Consider the following 25,625-nt stretch of genomic DNA (forward strand, 5'->3'; position numbering starts at 1 on the left):
ACAGACGGCGGATGTGTTTGTGTTGCCTTTAACGATAGTTTGAGCAAAAAAAAAACAAGAGAAAAGAGACGCTATTCACAGTTTTTGCACCTAATGTGACATCTAAACCTTCCAAGTAAGTGCTTTAACAGTGTGTAAATGTCATTATTGGTTGTGTTTGTGACGGTTTTTTTTATTTTTTATTTTATTTTAGGCCGTTAAAATAAGTGATAGGTGCCACAGACTTGTACAAGGTGTCCTTAAAACCACATAAAAAGGGTGCATTTTCCTTTTTGGGGGTAAATTACTCTTTCCTAAGCCTTACGCCTTCTGTTAACTGTGCCTGTGCTGGCATGAGTTTATAGAAACACGTTTTAAAACGGGTTAGATGGTTTCATAGATGAACATATAATTATCAAGTTTAACAGGCTGTCAGTGACTTCAATTTCAGATTCATTTCAATATAAAAAAGTCAATAAACATTTTCTTTTGTGTGTTTCATAGTTTAGACACTGACAGTAATGTTTCCTTATTGTGTCACACCTTAACACAGCCCTAACGTCAGACAGTAAGAATAAGATATGGATAAGTGACTTTGTCAACACTGTAAACAAACTCAAAGCAAATCTTTTCAAAACAGATTTTATACATTCAGAATTAATAAACACTGCTCTTTTATCTGATCCTCTTCCATCTGTGGACTTTTTTTTCCAGCTCCAGGATGATGGACTCGTTCCTCAGTAATAAGTCTGACCCACAGGAACCGATCGAGGTGAATGACCTGAAAAGAGATCTGTCGTCTGATTTCAATAAGCTACAGGTAAAGCTGCATCTTCACTGCAACCTGTGCCTTTTTAATCCACCCTGGTGGTGTTTTACAGCAATCATCCACTGGAGAGCGAGAGCACCTTAAGGTTTACCTCAGAGTCCGACCTTTCACCTCTGCAGAGAGCAGTAGAGAGACCCAGGTGAGCCATCATCACTCAGATTAACGGCTGTAAATATGGGATCAAATTAGGGACAAAAAAAACTAAACAAATAAAAGGAAAAAGAAAAATAGAACGAATGATCAGGTGCAGAGGAGAAAGAGAGACAAATATTTAGTTATGGTGTCTAGTGGTGCTGATTTACTTTTAAACACAGACTATTTATGATATGAACCTTATTCAAGCTTTGACCAGAACCTGACAAAGCAAACATGAAACCTACAGGTCTGACAGACATTAGGTATTTATATCAGAGCCTGACCTTAAAACCTATTTTTCCCTCATACAAATGACATATTTATGCTTGTTTTAGTGGTAAACATGCTTTTATTAATGTGTGTGTGACAGGAGTGCGTGACCATCGAACACCCGGATGCTGTCCTCCTCAAACCTCCGGGTGTTTCCGTTCCATCCAGAGTGAGCACAGAGAAGTCTCAGCCTCAGACAGGACAGAGGTTCCAGTTCTCTCAGGTACCATCATCTCTGATTGTTTCTTCTTGAGACGTGAACTAAAGTCGTTTGCTTTGGGGTCACAGGTTTATGGTCCAGAAACCACTCAGACCACCCTGTTCCAAGGCACCGTGAAGGATTTAGTGAAAGACGTCCTGGAAGGAGGAAACTCTCTGGTTTTCACCTATGGAGTCACTAACGCAGGGAAGACCTTCACCTTCCTGGGTACGTGTCACCTCAAAGACCTGCAGTAGACACATATTTATTTCAATTCAATTTTAATTACCTTTGATTTATATTGAGGTTCAGTTCAAAGGTCTTTATTCTGGGTTATTTCAGCTTAAACATTGTCATATCTTTGTTTTTCTTAAACTTGTATTTACTCTAATTTATTTTTGTGGAACTGAATTTAGTTCCTAGTTTTAACTTTTGTTTAATCCTGAATTAATTTTGGTTTGATTAATTTCGATATTAAATTAGTTTGAATCAGGTAAAAAAGTTTTGCGATTATTTGAGAGAAAGTAATTTTTTTTTTCTAATACATTACATTTTTTAAGTAATGAATTAATTTGCTTTTTATTTGGGAGGAACAGTGCACATGAATGAACATTCATACAAAATTCAGTCTTTTTGTTTTACTTTTTCTAATTTATGTCTGAACTAAAGTTATTACATTTTGCACTATTATCGTATGTTAATATTTATTTTTGTTTGACTGTCTTCTCTTTTTATTGTGTTGCTCATAAAGTTAATTTCCCCTCTGGGAATGTCAGATTTAGCAAAACAAATATGCTGGTTTACATCCGTTGTTCCTTACATTTAACATTAAACACAACAAAAACAACATGAATTGCATACATTGAAGTAATAAAATGCTTGTCAGGGTTGTTTATGTTCGGATTATTCTTCTTCTTCTTATTTCACTGCCACTTTACTTGGATTTTTATTTCATTATAACTGATATTTATATTTGAAATGTGGCTTTAGGTTCATTAAAATTGTTTGTCGTTCACATCCTTCGAGTGTTGCTGTTCCTCTGCTCAATGTTTATAATAAATCTTAATGTGGAGGAGTTTTTTATTTGTCTCAAAGGTCCAGACGCTGACGCTGGAATCCTGCCCAGGTCGCTGCACATGATCTTCAGCAGCATCGATGGGCGTGTGTTTCCTGCAGCCAGCGTTAAACCTCATCGATGCCAAGAGTTCAGCAGGTTGAGCCGTGTTCAGCAGGCGGAGGACGCAACATTCAAGAGGAACCTCTTCAGACAGCTCAAGGAGGTCAAACTCATACGTTCACCATGTCATTTACCATCGACTCCTCAATGTTATTTATTTTAGGCTTCAACCGGAATGAAAATTATTGGTCCAAAATGTCCCAAAAGTAAATTTTTGGTCTTCGGTTTCGACCAAGAAATTTTCTAATATTTCTACGCTTCAGATGGGCTTTTGGAATCCAGGAGTGTTACGCTAACATCACGCCAGTTTACATTATGAGAGCTTTACAAAGGTCGTTCACGACACTTTTGAACCTTAGCCACTCATTTCACAGTAAGAATATGGTCCCAAAACTTGAAAGTCGCTGCATTTCCATTACCTTTGGAAATGCGCAAAGTCTAAATATCTCAATAAAAACTGGTGAAGGAAATACCTGAAATTAGGGAAAAAAACACTCAAATATTGCTAAAGAGATTTACGCTTTGATGAGGAGGTTTTTCAGACGTTACGATATTGAAATGTGTCGCAAAAGTGTTATGGAAACACTTTTTACACAATTACACATCACAGAATGTGATGTACCTGGTCACATGACCACTTCTCTCTGAGTAAACATGGCGTGATACGTGTGGACAGAAGAGGAGACCCAGATATTTCTTAGCATTAGACTTAAGGATTAGTGCCACATTAGACGTGAACCAACAAAAGAATACAGTGTTGTAAGGAGGTTTGGAGCGTCCAACTTCCTGCAGCGGGATGAGATTACACGCGAGTTGTGAGGCTCCAAAACAACCTTCAATGAAACAACCTTTAAACACACATTAGAAACATTGCTTTTATTTTGTGTAAATCTGTAATGGAAACACAGCTAGTGAGGGTTTAGTTTAACTTTTAGCCAATCTAGCGAGGTTTTAATAAAAATAGTGGAATTGGACGTATTCATCTATTTTCTTCAAATGCTAGACATTCAGTCACCTGTTTGTGGTGAAAATTAGTGTGTAAATGTGATATTGTCCTAAACGTGCATGTGAGGGATTTCCGTGTCATAATGGGACCTGATTTAAAATAATAATAATAATTTAAAAAAAACAAAAAACAATTGATTGATTTTTCCTTTTCAGAATCTGAATTCTACGTTTTCCATCTGTTTTCTGTGATCATGAAAATCGGAGGCCTGAACTAAACTTCCTCAAATCCTTCCAAAAATGCTTAATGTGGATTAATTGAGGTGACTATTAATAATAACAATAATACTTGTGAGGATATTAATATTCTAAATCGTCCATTTACTGATGTTAGACTACCCATGGTTACAGATAATTATTATTATTTTATAATATATTGTTCCTCAACAGGATAGGTCAAATTCAGAGACAGATGTTAATGTAGGGCTACATTGTATGTGACATTACATTAGTGGTTCCCAACTTTTTTTGCGTCGTGGCCCCATTTTAATATCACACATTTTTGGCGTTTTCAGAGACTTTTTTGTTCTTTTTTTCTAGACTTTTCTGTTTTAATTTGAACTAAATTTATATTTGAGAAAGTGAAAGTATAGAATACAGTTATTAAAGGTGCAGTCCGTAACTTTCAGATCTTTCCCTCCTCACTGCTATCTTACCCTGCCTCCAAAGCCCCTCCCTCAGAGGAGCTAACAAGCTAACGTTAGCCCGACAGCAACATCACAGTAATACAACATGCTCTGTTAAAAGCATATTACTGCAGCGCTTCTCTCTCTCAATGTGCACACACCAATCTATCAGCAGCAGCAACAACACAGTGTCACTCACAGCAGCCTACACGGAGGCTGCAATGATGGTGGCGCGCACACAAACAAAAAACACATGCACTACAGTGTTCTAGTGTAACAATTATAAATCAAGCAGCAGTAATTACCTTTCTTCTACTCCTTTGAATCAGTGTTTATGTTATTATAAATTATTACATTTCAGGGGTCCTCATTTGAAATCCCGGCGATGGTTGAAAGATGTTTTTTAAGTGAGCAGCGGGAGGGGGTACATGGCATCAGGTTAAATCTCAAGTCTCAAGGGGTACGGGACTGTGGAAAGTTTGGGAACCACTGCATTAAATGAAGTCATAATGACACAATGGCTACAGTTGTGTCTTGTTTAGGATACATTGATGGTTTTCATTCTTTGTTTGTGGTTTTTTTTTTTTTTTATCAGAATGATAAAACCAACGTCAGCCTCTTGAACTGCACCTACAAGTCTGACCTGGAAGGTGAGTGTCACGTCTCTGTGTTTCTGTGTCGAAGACTCCTACGTCTGTTCTTTCTTTCTTTTGTGAGGAAATCAAACCTCTGCATGTGTTGCATGTTGTCATTGTGTGTTTATGTGTTCATGTGTGTCGTTGTGTTGTTGCAGGCTCTGAACCCGAACCCATCGAGGACAGGATCGTCCTACACGTGGATCCAAACACCACCTTCTCCGTCTGGGTGTCTTTCTATGAAATCTATAACGAGAACATCCATGACCTCCTGGAGGCGGTGCCGGGCGGCGCCCTGAGACGCACTGGCCTGCGTCTGTCACAGGACATCAAAGGAAACGCCTACGTCAAAGGTGAGTGAGACAAACACCATCAGAGGAAAGTCTCATTGTTATTCTATTCCACACGTAATGTTCACCAACAACAACAAACTGATGTTATTCACCATAACTAGGGCTGTCCCGATGGTACTTTTTCAGTTCTGATGCTATAACGATATGGTAGCCTCGAACGTTGAGCGATATCGATCCAATATCACCATATTGATTTGTTTTGTGGTGTGGAAAATAATTGATATTAGAGGTGTAATGATTAGGGTTGTCATGATACTAGAATTTCAAACTAGACACCAATACTCGATACTTGATACCATTTTCGATACCACTGTGCAAAAAAAGACAAAAATTTAGAAGCAAAATTTCCTTTAATAAAGTTGAGAATACAAACTATGAACATTATACAAAGTATTTTTAAATTAGGTGAAATGTAGTGCAACATTTAACAATACATGTATTTATAGCAGCACCTGTAAACAATAAAAACTTAAATAACCTTTTTTTAAGAACTTAGTGCAAAACAAATACTAACTATTAAACATTTTTAAGAACAATGTGCCAAATTTAAAAACAACTGTTCTGATCATAGCAAAAGTATTTATTTGCCAGTCAAAAAGGGCTGGTAGGGTAGGCGGAGTCTCAGGTTACTATGGTTTCTGTCTAGTAGCTGCTGGTCGACTTTTCTCAGCTTCATTCTGGCACTTAAAGAGAAACATAACACTTTCAGATAATGTTCATGATGACTGTATAATACTTCAAGTTGCTGAAACGGGAGCTAGTGACATAAATTATTGTGATTGCTTCTTTTTAATTGTTTGTTATATAAAAATGTATGAGCACAGCATTAATGTCACAGTCACCATATTTCTCCTCAGGGATCAATGGTTACTTGGATCTGATCAGGTTTATTGATTAAGTTTTGATCAGCTTAATTTAAATTAACCTAATTTAAATGATCTTGATCACATCATTCCAGACCGTAAAGATTAAACAAAAATAAATGGACACAAGGATGCATAAGTTATTTCACCACTAGGGGTCAGAATATTTACAGTATCAGAAGTGATCATTAAAGGTGCAGTCTGCAACTCTTATAAAAGTGACTTTTTGTCATATTTGTTAAAGCTGTCTCTATGTAAGGACAGCTTTACATCAAACAAGTAGTTTGTGTAAAACTCATTGAGCCCCACCCCCTGCTGCTCCTGCTGCCTTTGGCAGATTGCCAGAATGCCCTTTCCGGGGCTGGAGTGCCGTTTTTTTTTTACTGTGTATGGTCTGGAGGAGTAGAAGATGGATTTGGTGACTTTTCTGCAAGAAAGGTAGTTACTGCTGCGGGGAGGGAGGGGGAGAGAGGGATCTGAGAGTTTCAGAGAGTACGATGTTTCAGACTCTACAATCCCTGGTGTCGATGGTCTCGTCCACATCAACAGAACAACTTTATCCACAGATCTTCTGTAGCTCTGATTAGATGTTGTCCAAATGCTCTGACCAGGAGGGGGGAGGGCGGTGCACCTAATGAGTGCTCCCCGGAACATTTCCCCATAAAAGTACTATGCTGTACACTCCTTCTCCCCCAAACCCCCCTCCCCCCGCATACAGACCAAACTGCTGCTCTGAGCAGCAGTTTGGTCTGTATTTACTTGCACGGAGCTCTTCTTCTCTTCTTCATGCCGTCTATGAAACAGCAGAGTTGGAACTGTCGCCCTGCGGTCACAGATTTTGTGACACAAGGTTTACATCGACTTTTTAAACTTTTACTGATTTTTAGAGCAACCCAAAGCATTTCATTAGGTGTTAATCTGTCCTTGGCACATTTTAGTGATGTGTTGATAGCCACAGATTTGATTCCCTGAGGCTGTTCTTAACCACCATGATCTCAAGTGGTGATGTGGGGCGTAACCACATTCCAGACATGTTCAGCACTTATAAACCCTTTCCTCCACTTTCCCACCTAATGGGAAAGTGGAGGAAAGGGTTTATAAGTGGACAAAAACGAATTGTTTTTGTCCACTCTAATTTGCAACTTTTAACCAATTTCACCACCTTTTACACCATGTTTGGTCACTTTTAACCCTTTTTTTTATTTCTGATTAAAACAAGGATTTGCATCTTTAAGATAACTATATACTATGGACCAAATAATAATAAACTTCCTGGATAACAGCGGATATTATTCATATTAATAAATACACGTGCTTATCACAGTTTCATAGAGTAAAGTGGGGGTCTCTGGCTCCTTTATTTTGGACGGTGAAAAGTTTGAAAAACCACTGCTTTAAAGGAGAAAAAGGCAAAAGTGGAACATATTGATCAGCTGTTTGTTAATAAATGTGCCTCTATTAGCAAATGTAACCCAGAAGTGTCTGTATTGAGTTAAAAATATCCAGATTTATATAATTTATTGCCATTTGTAGAACAAATATTGAGATATAGGGATGTAATGATTCACTCAACTCCCGATACGATTAGATTCACAATACTGGGTTCACGATACGATTCGCTCACAATTTATTTTACAAAATGAGACTGTAGAAAAATGACTGAAAAATATTCCTTTATTTTTCTTGGGAAAATACTGTACTATTTTCCTTTTGTTTTTCATTGTCAAAAGAATCCCTTGATTAAACTATTCAAAACAATGTAATTTAACTAAAAATAAATCTTGATTAAAATAAATAAAGGAATAATACAAATGAAGAAGAAGCCTATTAATTTAAATTCTGGTTCTATAGTAAACAATGCAAAACTGCATAATAGTTTTTTTTTCTTTTTAAAAGTGCAACTGAAAATGTATTTTGTGCCTTAACAATTGGACAGTCATTGCACTGTATTAACATCAGATATTTGTTTGGACCAGCAGAGGGCGCTGGTAACCCAGTGGTCGGTTGGCATGCAGTTATTCTTGCAGTGAAGAAGAGCTGCGATGCTAGCAGACAGAGCTAATAGACTTTTACAGATATTCACGTAATATTACAGATATTCTTTCGGTGCTAAAGGGGTAAGGAATCATTTATGAACATGTTTAAGAGTAGAAGGCCAGAAAGAAAGTGTTAGCAGATTCCGCCCGCCGCCTACACTTCTGGACAAGAAGCTGTTTAAAAAAAGTACTGCGATTCAATTTTCACAGTATCGATGTGAACCGTGATACCTATGAATTAATTTTTAACTGCCTTACGATTAATCGTTACATCCCTATTGAGATATGAGTTTTGGTTCATCCCTAACTTTCTCACTACACAATAATGTGTGGTATATTTGTTCATTATTTTGGTTTGTAACCATTTCGTGACCTTTGACTGTTCCATAATGATGATGATGTAGTACCTTCTCTATGGAATGCCACTGTACTTGTACAATGACAGCCACTCCTGAAGCCTGCGGGTGACAACCGTCTGCTTTGACTGACACTTTGACTTATTACTTAAAGACAGGGTCATCAAACTGCATTCCACACTCCGAGAAAATGTAAGACAATAATATTGAGTCTCAGTAATACATCTTGCTAGAAAGACATTCAGTGTAGGACATAGAATATTCATCAATGGTGCAGATTACATTGTGATGAGCAAATTCTAATCATATAGGACACATGTGTATGTGTTGAACTGGTGTTTTCAAGCACCATCAATAGCACTGTTCTTGAAGATCCTTCACGATGGCATCATTGTGGTCCAACAAATCTGTTGTTGTTTGTGTTTTTTCTGCTCGTGCTCAGATCTGCGCTGGGTCCAGGTGAATTCTGCACAGGAGGCCTATGTGGTGATGAAGCTGGGAAAGAAGAACCAGAGCTTCTCCTCCACTCGACTCAACCAGCTTTCTAGCAGAAGGTGATTCATCGCTCCTCTACTTTCCTTTCTTTCCTGTTCTCCAACCAAGCAGAAAATTCCTTCGTCGCAATAAGATGCACGTGGACTGCTTGAGTTCTACTCAGAAAACAATTGTGGAGAAATTCAGGCTCACGTTACAGAGCTGCGGATCCTCCACCGTTTTTACAAATATGTTCTAAAACCTTCTCAGTGTCCTTATTAGTAGATCTATGTCTAACAAAACACATTATTTTACACCATATTTGTTTGATTACTTTTTAAAAATAGGACTACTTTACAGTTTTAGAGCATGTGTTCCTCCATCTTAAAATCACGTGATTGATGATGTCAGACGGCCTCACTGCCTGTGAACATCCTATTGTTTTCTATTAGAGTGAAACATTCAGCTTGATTTTTACTTCATTTAGCAGATTTTTCAGTTAAAATAACAACTTGTGCTGCTTCTGTTTGCTCTAAATAATCAATAAAAGTTAAAGATGCCAATTTAAACCTCTTGTTTTCAGAAAAATGTTTAAAACAGTTTTGACCTGAAAAAATGGTGAAAGTTCAATGGTTAGGTCTTTGATTTACTCTCTAATTTTAGTCACCAGAGCTTGTCAGCGCACTGTTTAAGGGAGAGTAAAGGTCCCTTAGGAGAGCTCTTTTTCTCTGCTTCATTGTCTACTACCAAACCACAGAGTCTGAACTGTCGCCCCCTGCGAACGGTTAAATAAAAACTGGTAATGGAAACACCTGAATTTAGAAAAATTGCTAAAATATCATTAAAAACTTTTCATTCTTTCATGAGGAGGATTTTCAGATTTTCCATAATGAGAAAGCTTAATGTAAACACGTTCAAAGAGACAATAAACTTTGCGAAAACTTGATAATTATCGCTTTTATTTTGAGAAAATCTGTGATGGAAACACAGCTAGTGACTTTTTAAGTAGCATAAGGAGTTTCTCTTCTTTTACTGTATTTGCACATAGATAAAAACAAAAATAAAACTCCATCCTCCACCTGGTAGTGTCAGTACTTTTCCAGTGAGCATCTCCTCGGGCTGTTACGCCTTATCTTCAGTAATCTGCCAAGACAAATGGCGACTGTAAAATGTGTTGTTACTGGCGTTTAAGTAAAAAACGTGCACACTCAGAGCAGCAGAACTTTCCATTGCAGGTGCTTGGCACGGCTGAACACACGTGACACTAAAGAATGCTTGTAAACCACATGCATGTTTCAGAACGTGAATATAGTTTTTTTTTCTTTCTCTTTGTTTTCAACGATCATGAAAAATCCCAACAACCAGCTTCGTGATGGCAGAACATTCTGTAAAATTAAATCCTCTCCAAACCGGCTCATAATTAGCTCATAACCAGCATAAAGTGACCAAAATCAGGCTCCAAACCAGCTCTAAAATAATGACAAACTTGTCCAACATTCGTCCAAAATAATCATAAAACCAGGAACTAATGTGATTAAACTGTAATAATTCCAGAAAGTTAATTTTGATTTCTTTTTTGAATATGTTATGGTTTCATTTATTCAGACTACTTTTTTCAGGAAATTTACTTTGATCAGCAGACACCGCTGAGGAAGACTGACAGTAGACAGTCAAAACATGTCAGGCGATCGAAGTAAATGTTCTTAAAAAAGTTGTCTGAATAAATAAAAGCTTAACAAGTGATGAAACTGGTTCTAGACCATTGAAACCATTTCAAAATCAGCCTAAAACAGTGGTTCTCACACTTTTTTGGGGTGTTTTCCCAATTTGAACAAAGGAGATCTTTCAAGCCCCACAGACTGCGCCCGTTACCCTACAAAATAATCCTGATAAATAACACATTTTTGAGTAAAGAGGGAACAAGTAGCAAGCTTTAATTGTAATTACCTGCATAAATAAAATATACAGGAAACAAAGAAACATTGTTTATAATCTGTGACAAAATGTCTAAGAAAACCACAAAGGAAATTACATTTTTTAAGTCAGATATTGAAAGTTTGTTTCTTGCTCCCACGTAAATCATTATTTTTGCACTTTAGTTCAACATTACATTATTGTCAATAATCTTGTTTGTCACGCCCCACCTGTCATACCTCTATTTCCCACTACGGGGACGTGCCCCACACTTTGAGAAGCACTGGTCCTAAAAACAAGCTACAAATAAGTGCTTAAGATATGCTTACTGATACAGTGTGACCCCCAGTGGACTTATTGGGAACAACAGCCAGTTTAATAAATAGTTATTTCTAATGTCAGCTAGTGGCCAGTTTGTAGTTTACATCAGAGATAGGCAACTCCTATCACAAAAATGTGATTGTTTGATCTGAGGGCATGTCAGCATTTAGAATAATGACCAATCAGAGTATTAATACAAAAAAACTAAAGTTTGAAGTCTTTTTTATGTGGGTTTCTTAATGTTTTTAGACATGTTGTGTGTTTTTGATTCATTTTGTCTATTTTCTTGCCAATAATGCACATTTTTTTTGCCTTTTTGGTGTATAACGAGTGTGCATTTTGTGTGTTTTTGAAGTCCTTTTGTGCATGTTGTCGTTTTTGTAGTTATTTAGGGCCTGTACTATGAAGCTAGATAATTATATACTGGATTTATCTCTGTTAGCTTCACCAAACATTATCCATCAGACAGAAGCTGTCCTATGAATCTAGATTACAACTCTCTAAGTTAACCAAATGATTCCAGCCTGGATACGTGCGCGCTCTAGTGACTGAGGAGGAGATTACAGCGTCAGACCAATCACAATCACTGAGAAACTGGAGAGAAACGTACGTCACAAATGAGGAATAATTATTTAAAAATATGAAGAATTAAAATCAATAATTCAGACCAAAAACAACACCTTTGCTGCAGTAAAAGCAGGAAGTAATTAATGCAGGAATTGATGATTGTTAATGATTTAATTAGTGAGATGATAAACGGAGAATAAACAGACACTCTGATCAATTTCACTTCATAAGGTGGATTATATTTATATTTATATTATTTACAGGACTGAGGCTCTCAGCGTCTCCACAGAATACATTAATTAATTAATTAATTTATGGGTCTGAAAGCGTCTGATGCACACAGGCTTTATCAGCTGATTTATTTTACTTATTTCACTTAATCAGTCTATCAGATATAAATCTATGTTTCCTATAGAATGTGTTGGTAAATAAAAGATAAAGATTTTCTCTCCTGTCAGTGTCAGATCAGATCCACACAGTGACATGTTCACAATGATCCTCCTTTTATTGGACAGCTCGTTTTCTAAGAGATATGATTGGTCAGGAGGCGGGGCTTTAGCACTCGCTCAGATCTTAGTCAGCACAAAACCTGGCCCCAAGCAGGTTAGTCGTTCATCCTAAGTTACCATGGTGATTTAGCTCCGTAAGACGTTAGCCACAAATCTTGGAAGTTAGCGCGATAAGAGGTAATCCAGATTTGTAGTACAGGCACACTAAACAAGTGTTTGTTTAGTGTGTCTTTGTTATCATTTTGTGCGTTTTTGTCGACATTTTGTTGTCGTTTTCTGTGTTTCTGGAGTTTTGTGTATTATGGTGACCTTCATATAACTTACAACTTTATGAATTACAATTTTATTTTGGTAGGATCACATTTGGCCACCAGTTGCCTACGTCTGCTTTACATAAACTGCTCCACTAAGATGTTCCTCTGTTGTTTCTCTGTGTTCTGCAGCCACAGCATCTTCTCCATCAGGATCCTCAGGATTGAAGACGTTGCCGGGACTCCCAGGGTGCACGCCGTCAGCGAGTGAGTGAAGGAGGCTTGTTACATCCATATTATCACAGGGGGCGGGGCCACAAACATATGACTGTATCTGAGGGCCACATGATCAACATTCGTTAATTAATGACCAATCAAAGCATTAACACAAAAAACAAAACAAAAATTGATGTGTTTTTGGAGTCATTTTGTTGTTTTGATGTTTTTAGACGTCCCGTTGTGTACTTTGGCTGTTGTTTTGTGTCACGAGTCATATCGTACTGTACATGTTTCTGTTATTTTGTGAATCTTTGTTTGTTTTTTTAGTAATTTTTGTGCATTTCTGTGTTTGTATTGTATATTTTTTTGTGTGCTTTTCGAATTATTTTCTGTCTTTTTGTGCATGTTTCTGTAATTCTGTTTTGGGTTTTACATTGTTCTCATTTTGTGTGTTTTTTCTGGTGTTCTGTGAGTTTTAAGTGTTTTTGTGCATTTCTATTGTCACTTAGTGTGTTTTTCTCTCATTGTGTGTGTGTGTGCGTGTGCGCGTGTTCCAGGTTGTGTTTGTGTGACCTGGCCGGCTCTGAACGCTGCGCTAAGACTCAGAACAAAGGGGATCGTCTAAAAGAGGCGGGAAACATCAACACGTCACTGCTCATTCTGGGGAAAGTCATCAACGCGCTGCGACACAACCAGCAGACCAAGTAGGACTCCAGTGTGTCCGCCGTGTAGCGCTGACTCAGCAGATTTTAACAGCCAAAGGTGTCTCTGCTCCTCAGGCTCCTGCAGCACGTTCCCTTCAGGGAGAGCAAACTCACTCACTACCTGCAGAGCTTCTTCTGCGGCCGTGGAGCAGCGGCGTGTATGATCGTCAACATCAACCAGTGCGCCTCCATGTACGACGAGACCCTCAACGTGCTCAAGTTCTCCGCCTTGGCTCAGAAGGTCCACAGAGTCTTTTCTCTCCTATTTTATCTTTCTCTATTAATTTATTGTTTTTTTTATATTTATTTTTCATGACTAAATAAATTGGTTGATTCCCAGGTGGTGGTGTTGTCATCCCGAGCTCCGCCTATCGTTCCTCAGAGAAGCTCCAGTGACGTTTCCTTCACCATCAACAATGCAGAGAAGAAGACTCGGCGCAGCAGCTCCTTGATTGGCTGGGAGAGCAGCCTTGAGGATGTGCAGGTACGACAGAGCATCTCTCTCTCTTTGTTACTCTAAAGCAGGGGTTCTCAACTTTGGGGTCACGAGGCACCAGGAGGGGGTCGCTAGATGCCTTCAAGAAACTAAGAATATTTAACAATTTCAGCCCATTTTTGCTTATTTTTATATATTTTTTTTTTTTGCAACTACACCAAAATTTTCATATTTTAACTTATTTTTTATCACTTTTTCTTGTTGTATTTTTGCTCCTTTTAATGTATTTTTGCTACATCTCTCACATTTCTGACACTTCTACATCACACTTGAATGCCTTTTCTACACATTTTTTCTACTTCCCAGACATGTTCAACACTTATAAACCATTTCCACCACTTTTACACCTAATGCCACATATATTGACCCATTATTGTCACTTTTAACCTCTTTTTACCATATTTCATATTTTTTTGCCAATTTAACCACATTCACCATTTGTCATGTTCATTATTTACCAGTTTAAACTAAATGTTCCAATATTGACACTTTAAAACCTTTTTACCACTTTTTCTGTCTGTTTTTATTCACTCTAATTTACAACTTTTAAACAATTTCTGTGGTTTTTAAAATCCCATTTCACCACCTTTTCCACCTGTTTTTAGTCACTTTGAACCCATTTTATTTCTGATTAAAACCAGGATTTCCATCTTTAAGATGACTATAATAATAATAAACGTTCCTGGATAACAGTGGATATTATTCAGATGAATAAATAAATGTGTTTATCACAGATTCATAGAACAATGGACCATCATTTTACTGACTTTATGGATGGACCCCAAAAATCTCTCCCCTTTATTCCCCTTTATAGATGGTCCTGTCTCCACATGACTGTTCTTCAATGTTCATGTCTGTGTTCAACCACCTTCAGCTACAGTGGGGGTCCCTGCTCCCTGGGACCTTTATTTTGAAAAGGTTGAGAACCACTGATTTAAAGGAATAAAACGGTGAACGAGCAAAAATGTCCTGTTGTTCTTTAACGCAGGAGGATGATGATGATGATGATGAGTGTGATGAAGGCAGTCTGATTAACAAAGGCAGCAACGAGGAGGTCGATGATAATGAAGATGATAAAATTCTTGTCTGTAAGAAGACGCATGAGGTCAGTAAAACACTGCACTAATGTTTGTTATCATTGACATGTTTCAGCCTGCTTTGAGCATGTACAATTATAACAGGTGATTATAACCATAACAATCACACTTCACATGAAGCACATCTATCCTCAGAATCACAGAAACTCAGCTCCATATTTAGTAATGACTGATTGAATGGAATCAGAAACCAGTCACAAGATAACTTGATTACTTGTGGAAACGTAACAGTGACTTGTACAAGTGCTGTCTGATGAAAGTTCAACATCACAATCAGAATCAACTTTATTGACCAAGAATGTACGTTATACACATTAAAGTGTCACTAAGAACCTTTCCTATCTTGCTTTTTTCTTTTTTTTTTGACTGTTTTTATTTTTTGTGTTTTTAGCATCTTTAAGTTATTGAATTTGTTATTACCTGCTCTCCCTGAGGAAACTTCTAAGCAGTCATATTTCTTTATGAAGTGATATTTTCATTGAGGAATGACGTGTTAAACTCTTCGATGGTGTGATGTGATCTGTTATCTGTGTTATGTGTCATTCAGAGGCAGGTGGCGCTGCTGAGGCAGCTTCAGATGCAGCTGAAGGGGGAGCGAGCTGAGAACTTGCTGATGGAGGCCAGGATCAGGGAGGAGGTCAGCCGGGAGTTCACTGAGCTTTTCTCTGAGATGAGGACAGACTTTGAGTGAGACGAGGCCATTGTAGCACTGTTTATAAGATTTTATATCTTTATGGTGTTGGATGTGTAAACTCGTCCTGTTTGTCACAGTGAGCGTCTGGTGAGGGAGAGAGAGATCCTGGAGGAACGAGCAGAGCGCAGACTGGAAATCTTCAAAAATCTAGTGAATCAGATTTCTGCTGCTGGGCCGAGTCAAGACGCTCACGCCATGGTAACACAAACTGAGAACCAGTGACGAGTCTTTGAAGACCAGTGTAACACTAATTAGCCTGGCATTTGAACAGGGGTGTGTAGACTTATATCCACTGTATAGACAGATATTCAATAATATTATTAGACATTGCACAATGATTGGGGAAAAAGGGGGAAAAGTGAGTCGATTCATGTGATAAATTGAGGTTCTGTTTCCAGGATCCAGCAGAAAAAAACTGAGTTCAATTCCTGCCACAATGTGGTTGAGACACGAGTAGCTCTAGTTCAACATCTGCTGGTTTGAATCCAGTATTTTGATGTTTTTTTTGTAGGGAGATAAAAAACCTGACCTGAAGAAGGTTGAAACAAAATTTAGGAATCTATCATTACATCACAACTAAATGTTTCATATTAATAATCACGTCAATCATTTATTCAAAGTAAGTGCACCTATAATAATAAAAAACATGTTCAGATTGTTCAATCATTAATTCAAGTTGTACAACATAATAAAGCCTTATTCACAATAGAACCCGTTCAAAAACCAAGGTCAGTTCACAAAATCTACAAACAGAATTTCATCAAGGACAACGTAAACATAAAAGTGATTATCAAACACTCAATTGTTGTCTGAAGTTCAACCTATACTTCGGCTTAATCAGTTTTCAAAAATAAACAATAGTTTTTAATACCGGGATGGAACTTCGTTTAGAGGTATGTTGAAGAGTTGCAGTCAGCTCGGTGGAAGGTTTTTCAAAATAAAAGCAGCTGAAGTAACATGGGTTACACCTGGGAGAACCAGTGACAACTTGAAATGAACATGAATCCAAATCTATCCATGTGAGTGTTTCACGTCCCCTCTGAATGTGTTAAAATAACTCCGTGCTGTTGTGAAACGTGAGGCCTGAACGTTGAAATCTGTTTCTTTAAATCCAGGAAGGTTTTCTGGACTCGTTTTCGTCCCAGTTTGTCGAGGTGGAGAAACTGTCTGTAGCTGGGGGACGTCCTGCTGCAGGTGAGACAATGGAATTGTCAAGAAGCTTCTTTAGACGTTTTTATTGGCCAGCTTTAGTCAGTCACTTTATTCATAATCCTGTGTGCAAAGGTGAAAGCCTCATGTTGGTGAGGGTGTGACCGTTACCATGGTGATATGAATGAAGGCCTTGTCACAAATGTTTATGGATTTTAAGGGATTGTTTTTAAGAAATTGTGGCAATTTGCGACAGTCATAAGCACAGGGAAAAATAATGTAGAGTTTCATTGAATGTGTGTGTTTGGAGGGAAATTATTTGGTAATTTACTCAATGATCCACCTTTTCTCTATCATTTTTTTACTTTGTCCTGCAGCCCAATTTGGATGCTTTAAATGGCCAGATTTTAGCCCACGGGTCCTGAGTTTGACGCTTGATGGTTTCGTGGTGTTACCCATTTTTAGTTTGACTCCTCCTGCTGCATGTTTTTGTGTTTCTTCTCATATTTCCAGGTGATGATGAGGAGAGCAGGAACGTTCTCTCTCAGCTCCAGGAGAAATCATCTCAGTGTTTGCAGCTGGAGAAAAAAGTGGAAACTCTGGAGCTGAACTCTGAGAGAATGACTCAGCAGGTAGGACAGAGACACGCCGTAGAACTCACTCACACGTGCTGTCCCTTATGAAGTCAAAGGTTGTTAATGAAAGTGAACCAGTGAATTTCACCCCTAAATCCTCTTTTAGCTCAGATTTTGTTGAGTAAAAAATATTGATTAATATTGTGTATCGCCTTTTTGAGGGAAAAAAATATCGAATGATTTAAAATTTGGTCCATAAATTATTACAAATATATAGTAAAGTAGATGAAAAAATGTGTGACTAGGTCAAGGTCCAGTATGATGCTTTCTTTCACCCATCTCCATTTCTTTTAAGAACCATAACAACATAGTATTTGATATAAATAATTATATAAAAAAAAAAATGGGATAGGATAGAATAAATAGATGCATTTATTTCAAAGATAACTACAGATAAAAGAAAACGTATATGTACGTGCATGAACTTAAGTGAACATTATCTAAAAATCTACTATTTTTCAATGTTTGAAGCTCCAGGAGGCTTTGACTGCACTGGAAGGTGAGAAACGATCCCGTGAGGAGACGCTGGCTGCTCTGGATTATCAGACAAGTGGAAAAGAGGAGGCGCTGTCTGCCCAGAAGGAGGAGCGCAGAGCGAGGGAGGAGCTGGAGCTGAGAGTGGAGCAGCTGAAGCAAAGAGAGGCGGAGCTTCAGGTGGAGCTGAAAGAGGAGAGAGGACGCAGACGAGAGGAAGTTCAGTCCAATCTGAAGGTGGACAGAGAAGAAGAACTGAGAGAGAGAATGAACGCTGTACAGCAGCAGGTAACCATTGGTCCCCCAAAGTGATTGTACAACACAACAGCAAAAATACACAAAATTAGTCCAGTTACAGAGACATGCATAAAACGACAAAAGATTACTACAAAAGGACAACAAAATATACATACAATTAACAGAAAAATGTACAAAATGACACAGAACAACAGCAACAATACACAAATAACACAGAATAACATCTATAAAAAGACAGAAAATTACTCCAAAAGCACAGAAAATGACTAGATTTTATCCAAAATAATCGTAACGAACAGTATAAATGCACAAAATGGATTCCAAATAACATACAAAATTACAGGACAATGTACAAAATGACTCGTAACACACAAACCAACAGGAAAAGTATACAAAGGGATTACTAAAAAAAAAAAAAAAACACAGTTCCTTTGTAGTTTCCTGTTGTTAATGCTCTGATTGGTTGTTATTCTAATACTGACATGAATTTTGACCATGTGACCCTCAGATCAGATATTGTCACATGTTTGTGGCCCGCCCCCGGTGATAACAGTTGTATTATCTGGTGTAGGTGGTGACCGCGACACAAACAGTCGATCACCTCACAGAGCAACTTGTAACGGCTCAGGAACAACTGGACCAACGCTGGGAGGAGATCCAGGAGAAATCCTCTGAGATCCTGAAGCTCCAGCGGGAGCTGGAGGAGCTGAAGCAGCAGGTGGGAGGAGATGGGGAGGAGCTAAAGCAGCAGGTAGAGGAGCTGAAACAGGAGCTGCACGCCGCTAAAATAACCTCGGTCTGTGCGGGAGACGAACTGAGGAGAGAACTCTGTCAGGAACGAGAGAGACGCCACGGCATGGAAAGACAAGTGCAGCAGCTGGAAGGAGAGAAGGAGGAACTAAAGGTGGTGGGGGAGGAGCTAAAGCAGCAGCTGGAAAGAGAGGGGGAGGAGCACAAGCAGCAACTGGAAGGAGAGAGGGAGGAGCTAAAGCAGCAGCTGGAAGGAGAGAGGGAGGAGCTAAAGCAGCAGCTGGAGAAGGTGAAGCAGCAGCTGGAAGGAGAGAGGGAGGAGCTAAAGCAGCAGCTGGAAGGAGAGAGGGAGGAGCTAAAGCAGCAGGTGGAGGAGCTGAGGGAGCGTCTGCGTCAGAGAGAGGAGGAATCCACTGACCTGCTGAAGGAGAAGCTTCAGGAGCAGGAAGTCGTCATCACGTCTCTACAGAAGAACCTGGAGCAGCGACAGCAGGAGGAGCATCAGAGGAGCACCGCTGTAGCTCATGAAGCCATTGCTCAGAAAGACGATGAACTGCAGAGGAGAGCAGAGGAGATCAGCAGGTACTCTACCATTAGTTAATGCTTTAGTCTATACATTTCCTTGATCCAAAAACATACCAGTAATACTGTTTGTTCTCCTCCTCTTTGGCAGCCTGAAGCAAAGCGTCCAGCAGCAGACGCAGAAAGCTGAGAAGCTGAGTGTGGACCTACAGAGGAGAGAAGACGACTTGTCTGACCTCAGAGAGAAGCTCAGTGACTACAAAAAGCAGATGGAGCAGGTCCAGAAGGAGGTAGCGACTCACATATACACAAGTGTGGAGGGTTTATGAAGCATATTGTTTATATTGTACAGTGATGATGGCTTACCAAGCAAAGGATTCACACGGGCAACATCGGGGTTGCTAAGTGGCTACAACGGATCCCCTACACTGGTTGAAATCTTAGCGTAGGGGATCTAAATCACAGCGTAGTGGATCTAAATCACAGCATAGTGGATCTAAATCACAGCGTAGTGGATCTAAGTCACAGCGTAGTGGATCTAAGTCACAGCGTAGTGGATCTAAGTCACAGCGTAGTGGATCTAAGTCACAGCGTAGTGGATCTAAGTCACAGCGTAGTGGATCTAAATCACAGCCTAGTGGATCTAAATCACAGCGTAGAGGATCTAAATCACAGCGTAGAGGATCTAAATCACAGACTAAAGGATCTAAATCACAGCGTAGGGGATCTAAATCACAGAGTAATGGATCTAAATCACAGCGTAGAGGATCTAAATCACAGACTAAAGGATCTAAATCACAGCGTAGGGGATCTAAATCACAGAGTAATGGATCTAAATCACAGCGTAGGGGATCTAAATCACAGAGTAATGGATCTAAATCACAGCGTAGATGATCTAAATCAGAGCGTAGATGATCTAAATTGATCTAAATCACAGCGTAGGTGATCTAAATCACAGAGTAATGGATCTAAATCACAGCGTAGGGGATCTAAATCAGAGTAATGGATCTAAATCACAGCGTAGATGATCTAAATTACAGCGTAGGGGATCTAAATCACAGCGTAGATGATCTAAATTACAGCGTAGGGGATCTAAATCACAGCGTAGGGGATTTAAATCACAGAGTAATGGATCTAAATCACAGAGTAATGGATCTAAATCACAGCGTAGATGATCTAAATTACAGCGTAGATGATCTAAATTACAGCGTAGGAGATCTAAATCACAGAGTAATGGATCTAAATCACAGCGTAGTGGATCTAAATCACAGCGTAATGGATCTAAATCACAGCGTAGATTATCTAAATCGATCTAAATCACAGCGTAGATGATCTAAATCGATCTAAATCACAGTGTAGATGATCTAAATCACAGCGTAGATGATCTAAATCACAGCGTCGGGGATCTAAATCACAGAGTAATGGATCTAAATCACAGCGTAGATGATCTAAATCACAGAGTAATGGATCTAAATCACAGCATAGGGAATCCCACCAGTTGAAGTGGTAAATCGATGGGTGAACTGTCTGCTCTGTAGCGCTCATTATCAGTTCGAACCTATTTTTAACAAGCCGAATCATTGTGAATTAATGAAATGAAAAAATGTAAAGTTTGTTCCTCTTATAAAAGCACAATCATTTTAAAAATGCACATAAATACTTTAGTATTTGCTTGGTGTATATTCTAGTTTTAAGTTATAGTCTGTGCTGTGTAGATCTCTGCCATGAGAGAAGAGGAGAAGTGTCTGAAACAGAAGCTGTCTGATGGAGAGAAGAACAGGAAGCAGCTTCAGAGTGAGCTCGCCATCAGAGACCGAAGCATCCAGCAGCTCAGAGCAGTGAGTTCTCCACTTCCTGTCTGAAGAGAGCTACTTCCTGTCTGATTAGAGCAGGAAGTAGCTGATTAAAGCTTTTAATCACACTCATCCATGTCGTGTTTTCCTCAGACTCCGTCAGGAATCAGTGAGGAGCTCCACCAGAAGACCTGCAGAGGTCTGTCACTCATTACGTTTATTACCGCTGAGTGAGGACCAATCAGAGCTCAGCAGTTTCTCTGTGTGTGTGTTTCAGAGCTGGAGGTCAAAAGTCGAGTGATGGAGGAGATGCGATTGGCTCTGACGGAGCAGGAAGAGACGCAGCAGCAGATGGAGACGATGCTGGAGGAGAAACTCAGTCTGATCCACCAGCTGCACCACGGTCACGCTTCTACTCACACTACTTAGTTACTTTGTAACAAAGTTACACGCTCAGTTACTCACCACTAAAGAATTTACTCACTCATTAGTCACTTACATAGTTACTACTACTCCGTATTTACAAAGCAACTTAGGGATTTACTTGGTTACGTAGTTTTTACCCAGTTACTTACTTAATGACATAGGTATTAACTCAGTTACTTATTTTGTGACTTTGGTATTTACTCCGTTAGTTAGTGACTTAGTATTTACTCACTTAGATATTTACTTCTTTACTGTGTGACTTAGTTATTTACTCAGTTACATAGTTTATCTATATACTCAGTTACTTTGTTATTTACTCAGTTACACAGTTGCATAGTTTCCTTGCTATTTATTTACTCTGTTGACTCAGTTACTTGCTGACCTCATTGTAAAGTGTGTTTGTGTTTAATGTTAATTATTCCAGAATTGGAGCAGGTGAAAGCAAAGCTGCTACAGAACGATGCAGGACTCACCACAGCCAGCCAATCAGAGGGTGCGTCTGATGACATCACAGCTCTCAAACAGGAAGCAGCTCGCACTGAGGAAACCCTGAAGGTCGTCTGTTTGTTCACTAAACCATTTATCACGTTTAGCATTCAGTGTCCTCAAATTAATGTTGATGAATTCATTTATTTGTTGTTTAAACAGTATTTTACTAACTAGCCCCTACTTTAAAGGAGTTTTTAGATCTTATTACCTTATTTCACACACTATATACAGTGTACTTTTTTTCATTTGAAACTGACAAACCTATCTGTATTTTTCAGCCTACATCGCCATCTATTGGCTAAAGATTGAGCTGAAAATTTTAGCCATTCAAAAATATGTAATTACTTTATTTTGATAAAATGAATGTTGGAAAATGCAAAATGATCTTGCTAATTTAGGGAAATAGTTCTTTTATTATTGGAAACGTGTGAATTTATTATGATTAAAACAAAAAAAAAAAAGTAGTAAAATGTTTTTTTTCTTTCAGACCCTAACAGACAAACACCAGGCTGAGCGCAGGAAGTGGCAGGAGGAGAAGCTCTCTCTGATTGGTCAGGCCAAGGAGGCGGAGGACAAAAGGAACCAGGAGATGAGGAAGTTTGCTGAAGACCGTGAGCGCTCCGTCAGACAGCAGGGGGAGCTGGTGAGAGGACCACAAGTTATAGGTGTATCACTTCATCTGGTCATCATTAGAACTGGTGACTGTTTAATGCAGTCACTGTGTTTATTCACTGAGTTAAACCACATGTTCAGATCACAGCCAATAATTCATTTTCAGTTTTTAAATCTGTTGGCACTAAATAACATAACAACCAACTGATATGTTTTTTTTTAGTAGTGGCTTTGTGTACTTTTGCTGTAGTTTTGTGTTTTACGAGTCATATTGTACATGTTTTTGTTATTTTGTTGTCATTTTGCATCTATTTTATAAGTTTTTGTTGTCCTTTTGTGTAAGTGTTCTGTTAGTTTGTATGTTTTATGAGAGAGTTTTGTGCATTTCTGTGTTTGTTTTGTTCTGTATTTTTTGTGGTGATTTTTATGTTTTTGGATTAATTGTGTGTATTTTCCCTGTCGTTCTGTGATTTCAAGTGTTTTTGCATATTTCTATTGTCATTTAGTGTGTTTTTCTTTCATTTTGTGTGCATTTTCTGTTTTTTTTTTTTTTTTGAGGGTCATTAACTCATTAGGTGCCCGCCGTTTTAGAGCATTTTGACTAATTTTTAAAGACCTGCTTTAGTGACACGTCAACATTGGTTTCCTTCTATAAAACTACAAAAACAACACTAAGACCAGACTTTTGATGGCAACATTATTATTATTTTACTATCTATGTCAGAGTTGAATGGATTTCTTACTGTATTTTGGCATTTCTCCAAGTCTCTCCCCCGTCATTCTCCATACACGCAACTTCCTCCTCATCCTCATTTTTGATCATTTTCTCTCACCATCGCTACACTCCCAATAGTCCACTTAGTTCCACACATGTTCTGGTTGAGTGTGAGCTGCTGTGAGCTGGTGGGAACTTCAGCATCAACTCTCATAGCACCATTTTCTCTCTTTAACTTCTTTTCTTTCCCTCTGAGCTCTGCCTATCACGGGTGATTTTTCATCCAAATGTGCTCTGCTGCCACCTGTTGGTCACTACATCATGGTACAACTTAGATATTCACCGAAGAGCTTCGTCACACTGTCTCCTAGCAACCCCAGCCGAAAAACACAATTCACATCTATAGACGTGAATGGCACTCAATGAGTTAAGTGTGATTTGTTGTCATTTTGTGAATTTTTGTTATTTTGTATATTTCTCATTTTTTGTGTTTTGTTTGTGGTTGTTTAGGATGTTTTTGGACTAGTTTAGTTTCTTTCTCTTTATTTATGGTCTCATTCTTTGGTCTCGTGCTTTTGCTTTAGTGGTCGTAACAAATTAGTCATAGGGCCGCCACTCCTGAGCTTTGACGTCCCCACTCCTAAAGTTTCATCCAGTTTTACCGTCTGATCCGTCCCTCCTCCCTGTCAGGAGTCTCAGCTGAGGGAGCGAGATCAGTCCATGGACCAGTGGAGGAAGGAGAGAGACACTCTGGTAGCAGCGTTAGAGGTCCAATTGCAGAAGTTTCTGTCCTCTCAGGCTGAGAAAGATGCACTGATCACACAACTACGCTGCAATGTTGCTCAGATGCCACCAGAGGTCAGTACCAGCAAGACTAAGGTTTGACAATCACATAGGTGCATGGAAGTCTGTGTCTACCTGTGAAACACAAGCTTTGGCTATAGTGTATCAGTGAGAGCAGGCGTTTATACGTGAGATGTCACAATGAGTGTCCCTGAACACCTCACAGGTCAGTCCCACAGCAGCACAGATGCAGGTGGCCCTCACTGAGAAGGAAACCCAGATCTCACAGCTGAAGACGGAGCTGGAAGCTTCCAGAGCCAAACTGGAGGAAACAAAGGTCAGTTTGTTCTGAACCATTCTAAAGTGTGAAAATAAACACGTTCATCAATGATTGTTGGCCTTACAGGATGATTCATCCGGAGGGCGGGGCCTGAGAGCGTCCGTCAGCAGCCAGGTGAGCTCACTCTGTACACTCTTTTGAGGAGCATGCACGTTGATTCGTGCATTCATTTTAGTATTTTTGGTGTTTCTTCAGATTAACACAGCATTAAAGCTTAACCTCTGATATGACAGGTCACAAAACAACATGGTCACCTGTTGAACCATAACACCAATGGGAATGAGCGCTCCAATGTCATTAAAGGAAAGATTTTGATGAAATGGTTAAACTAAGTGTGATTAAAATGCAGTTTAAATGAAGGAGATAAGAAATCTCACAGATGTTGATGGCGCATGTTAATTTAGTTTGTTTTTAGTTTTGTTTTTCTTAATAGCTCAATTGGAATATTTATTTGTTTTGTTCTATTATATTGAAATTGACTTGTTTTATTTTATAGAATTTTTTTTGAGATTTGTTTAGTTGTTTTTATTTATTTTGTTCATTTTAATTAAATAATAAAGTTTAGCATTTTTCCTGCTCCAAAAAATACAGGACTTGAAGATTTGTGAGTTTTACAGATTTTAATTGTTAATCATTTTCTGATTGACAAAGTTTTAAATAAAGTTAAACACGACATTAAAATGATCTTCCACTGTTTTTCCAAATTTGGCCTAAAACCTTTAAAAATGTCCTTATTAGTAAATCTTTGTCAAAGAAAACACATTATTATGATCATATTCATTTTATTAACTACTTTACAGTTTTAGAGCCTGTGTTCCTCCATCTTGAAATCATGTGATTGATGATGTCACATGGCCCCACTGCCCGTAAACATGCCATTGTTTTCTATTGGAGTGAAACATTCTGCCTGATTTTTAGATTATTTAGTAGATTTTAAGGGCACTTCGCAACTAAAAAAATAGTTAAAGAT

General features: G+C 38.6%; 1 protein-coding gene across 1 annotated transcript in view; it reads left to right on the forward strand.

The window, feature by feature from the left end:
- LOC114476886 (kinesin-like protein KIF20B) overlaps positions 1-25,625 on the forward strand; it is a 39,850-nt gene continuing 14,225 nt past the window's right edge. The window contains exons 1-30 of the mRNA XM_028468880.1: positions 1-115; positions 694-799; positions 861-947; positions 1,314-1,436; positions 1,502-1,640; positions 2,508-2,692; positions 4,816-4,870; positions 5,014-5,208; positions 8,906-9,017; positions 12,692-12,766; positions 13,276-13,422; positions 13,498-13,663; positions 13,763-13,906; positions 14,907-15,023; positions 15,563-15,702; positions 15,787-15,907; positions 16,825-16,903; positions 17,372-17,490; positions 17,965-18,255; positions 18,797-19,132; positions 19,343-19,557; positions 19,649-19,787; positions 21,213-21,335; positions 21,444-21,489; positions 21,568-21,693; positions 22,141-22,271; positions 22,693-22,848; positions 24,223-24,390; positions 24,542-24,652; positions 24,722-24,769. Of these exons, the coding sequence (XP_028324681.1) occupies positions 701-799; positions 861-947; positions 1,314-1,436; positions 1,502-1,640; positions 2,508-2,692; positions 4,816-4,870; positions 5,014-5,208; positions 8,906-9,017; positions 12,692-12,766; positions 13,276-13,422; positions 13,498-13,663; positions 13,763-13,906; positions 14,907-15,023; positions 15,563-15,702; positions 15,787-15,907; positions 16,825-16,903; positions 17,372-17,490; positions 17,965-18,255; positions 18,797-19,132; positions 19,343-19,557; positions 19,649-19,787; positions 21,213-21,335; positions 21,444-21,489; positions 21,568-21,693; positions 22,141-22,271; positions 22,693-22,848; positions 24,223-24,390; positions 24,542-24,652; positions 24,722-24,769 (3,993 nt within the window). The 5' untranslated portion in view covers positions 1-115; positions 694-700. The remainder of the gene's footprint in view (positions 116-693; positions 800-860; positions 948-1,313; positions 1,437-1,501; positions 1,641-2,507; positions 2,693-4,815; positions 4,871-5,013; positions 5,209-8,905; positions 9,018-12,691; positions 12,767-13,275; positions 13,423-13,497; positions 13,664-13,762; positions 13,907-14,906; positions 15,024-15,562; positions 15,703-15,786; positions 15,908-16,824; positions 16,904-17,371; positions 17,491-17,964; positions 18,256-18,796; positions 19,133-19,342; positions 19,558-19,648; positions 19,788-21,212; positions 21,336-21,443; positions 21,490-21,567; positions 21,694-22,140; positions 22,272-22,692; positions 22,849-24,222; positions 24,391-24,541; positions 24,653-24,721; positions 24,770-25,625) is intronic.

This window comes from Gouania willdenowi, chromosome 15, assembly GCF_900634775.1.
Source record: "Gouania willdenowi chromosome 15, fGouWil2.1, whole genome shotgun sequence".
NCBI classification, from domain to species: domain Eukaryota; kingdom Metazoa; phylum Chordata; class Actinopteri; order Blenniiformes; family Gobiesocidae; genus Gouania; species Gouania willdenowi.